The 1679-nt window shown below is 41.8% G+C and overlaps 1 protein-coding gene across 4 annotated transcripts in view; it reads left to right on the plus strand.

Moving 5' to 3' along the window:
• The window catches only part of ABLIM1 (actin binding LIM protein 1), a 264926-nt gene that overhangs the window by 32532 nt on the left and 230715 nt on the right, over window positions 1–1679 (plus strand). The window contains exon 1 of one of the 4 annotated variants that reach the window (XM_011927830.1): window positions 549–899. The exons of the other annotated variants lie outside the window; for them this stretch is intronic. Coding sequence (XP_011783220.1) covers window positions 656–899 — 244 coding nt within the window. The 5' untranslated portion in view covers window positions 549–655. Of the gene's footprint in view, window positions 1–548; window positions 900–1679 lie in introns of those variants that run through there. 4 annotated transcript variants of the gene reach the window in all.

A 1679-nucleotide genomic window follows, 5' to 3' on the forward strand; every position in this document is an offset into this window, starting at 1 on the left:
CCTGAAACAACTTTAAGACAGTAAACACTGGCTTAATGGAATGAGGCAGAAGGATTTTCCTGGTACTGAGGGGAGGGGTTCCCTTCTAGAAAATGGAAAGGAAATGATTGTTTGCTATGGGTGAGAGCTGGATTTGTCACAAGTTAAAGCTGAGGATCTTTAATCGAGCCTCCCCCACCTCCACCTGTGAGATCTGAAATACTGGAGAACTTGGAATTATTACCCTGGGATATTTCTGATAGACGTTTTTAGATTATACAAAATATGAGTATATATCCCTAGCCCTATTCTCAGTACTCTTACCAGATGATACTGAATATTCTTGGAGTATTTGCAGGAGAATTCTTGTAGATATTACAGCTATATTCTTTCTCTTGTTCTGGATATTAATCTGATGTTCAAATATGCATTCATGTCTGAGACTGACAGTCTGGAGTTCCTGGTAGTGGCTGTTTTTATACCTAATCGTCTGACTGAGAATATGGCACCCTAAGCTCTTGAGGGTAATCACTTAAATACATCTGCCTTAATCTTCTTTGCTGGGCAGTGAGAAAAGGAGACAGTAAGGAGCCAGGGGAACAGAGAGAGTTGTGGGCCAGCTCTGCTCCTTGGGCCCCCGCTGCCCATTTCTCATTTCTTGAAAATCCATGCCAAGATGCCTGCCTTCCTTGGTCTAAAGTGTTTGGGGAAATTGTGCAGCTCTGAGAAAAGCAAAGTCACCTCATCTGGGAGAACGAGTGCCAGGGGCTCGAACAGAAGGAGACTGATTGTTGAGGACCGGAGGGTCTCTGGGACCTCCTTCCCCGCTCACAGGCGTGCCACTGTCACCCATTTGCTGTATCTCTGTCCCGAGGACTACTGCCCACGTGGGCGCTTATGTAACAGCATTGATCCTTTTGGTAAGTAAAATAACCCTCTCTGGACATGGTTTTGTGTTTTGTGATTGGCGTAATTAAGAGAGTACTATCCAGATCATTCTTCCGTAATATGTTCTTCAAAGGAAACACTATCCTTAATATATAATTAATGGGGGTGAGGGTGGGAGAAATGGAGAATGTAACATAAGTACAGCTATGGAGCTAAATTCCGAGGATATTTTTGTCCAGGATTTTATGATCTTCAGTAACAAATGTATCTCTTTCCAAACTTGGTAGGAATAACTGTCAGTAATAGGAAGTATGATGGAAAAGAAAGATCTCTATCTGTAGATGCTATTATTTCATATGACAAAGGATGAACGGAAAGAAAATATTCAAGGCGGGAGATGGAGGCTAGCAAAAGATGACCTAAGTAAAGTTGAGGTCCAAACTGTGTCACTGTGTAGGGAGGGCTCGTCTTGTGAAATGTTCTAAAAAATGTAAAATAAAATAAAAAGAAAACATTTTAATATTGAGAGAACTTGTTGAGGCTTCTTTTCAGTGAAGCTCATTAAAACGTGTCACTCATCCCTCTGCCTGGGAAAGAGGTGGAGGCCCACTCTCAGGATAGAGTTATTGCACTTGGGAGTTTTCAGACTTTGAAGTTACCATGCTGCCTTTATTAATGAAGATGATACCTACCCAACTGCTCACACCTTGTCAAAGTCAGCACTAGAATTAGTACAGGAAGCAGAAGGTGATTAACCATGGTCCCTATGAATGTATGAAGTTAAGTCAAATGAGCCAGGAAGCATAACATAT

The sequence above is a fragment of the Colobus angolensis genome, unplaced genomic scaffold (assembly GCF_000951035.1).
Source record: "Colobus angolensis palliatus isolate OR3802 unplaced genomic scaffold, Cang.pa_1.0 Scaffold75, whole genome shotgun sequence".
Taxonomy (NCBI): domain Eukaryota; kingdom Metazoa; phylum Chordata; class Mammalia; order Primates; family Cercopithecidae; genus Colobus; species Colobus angolensis.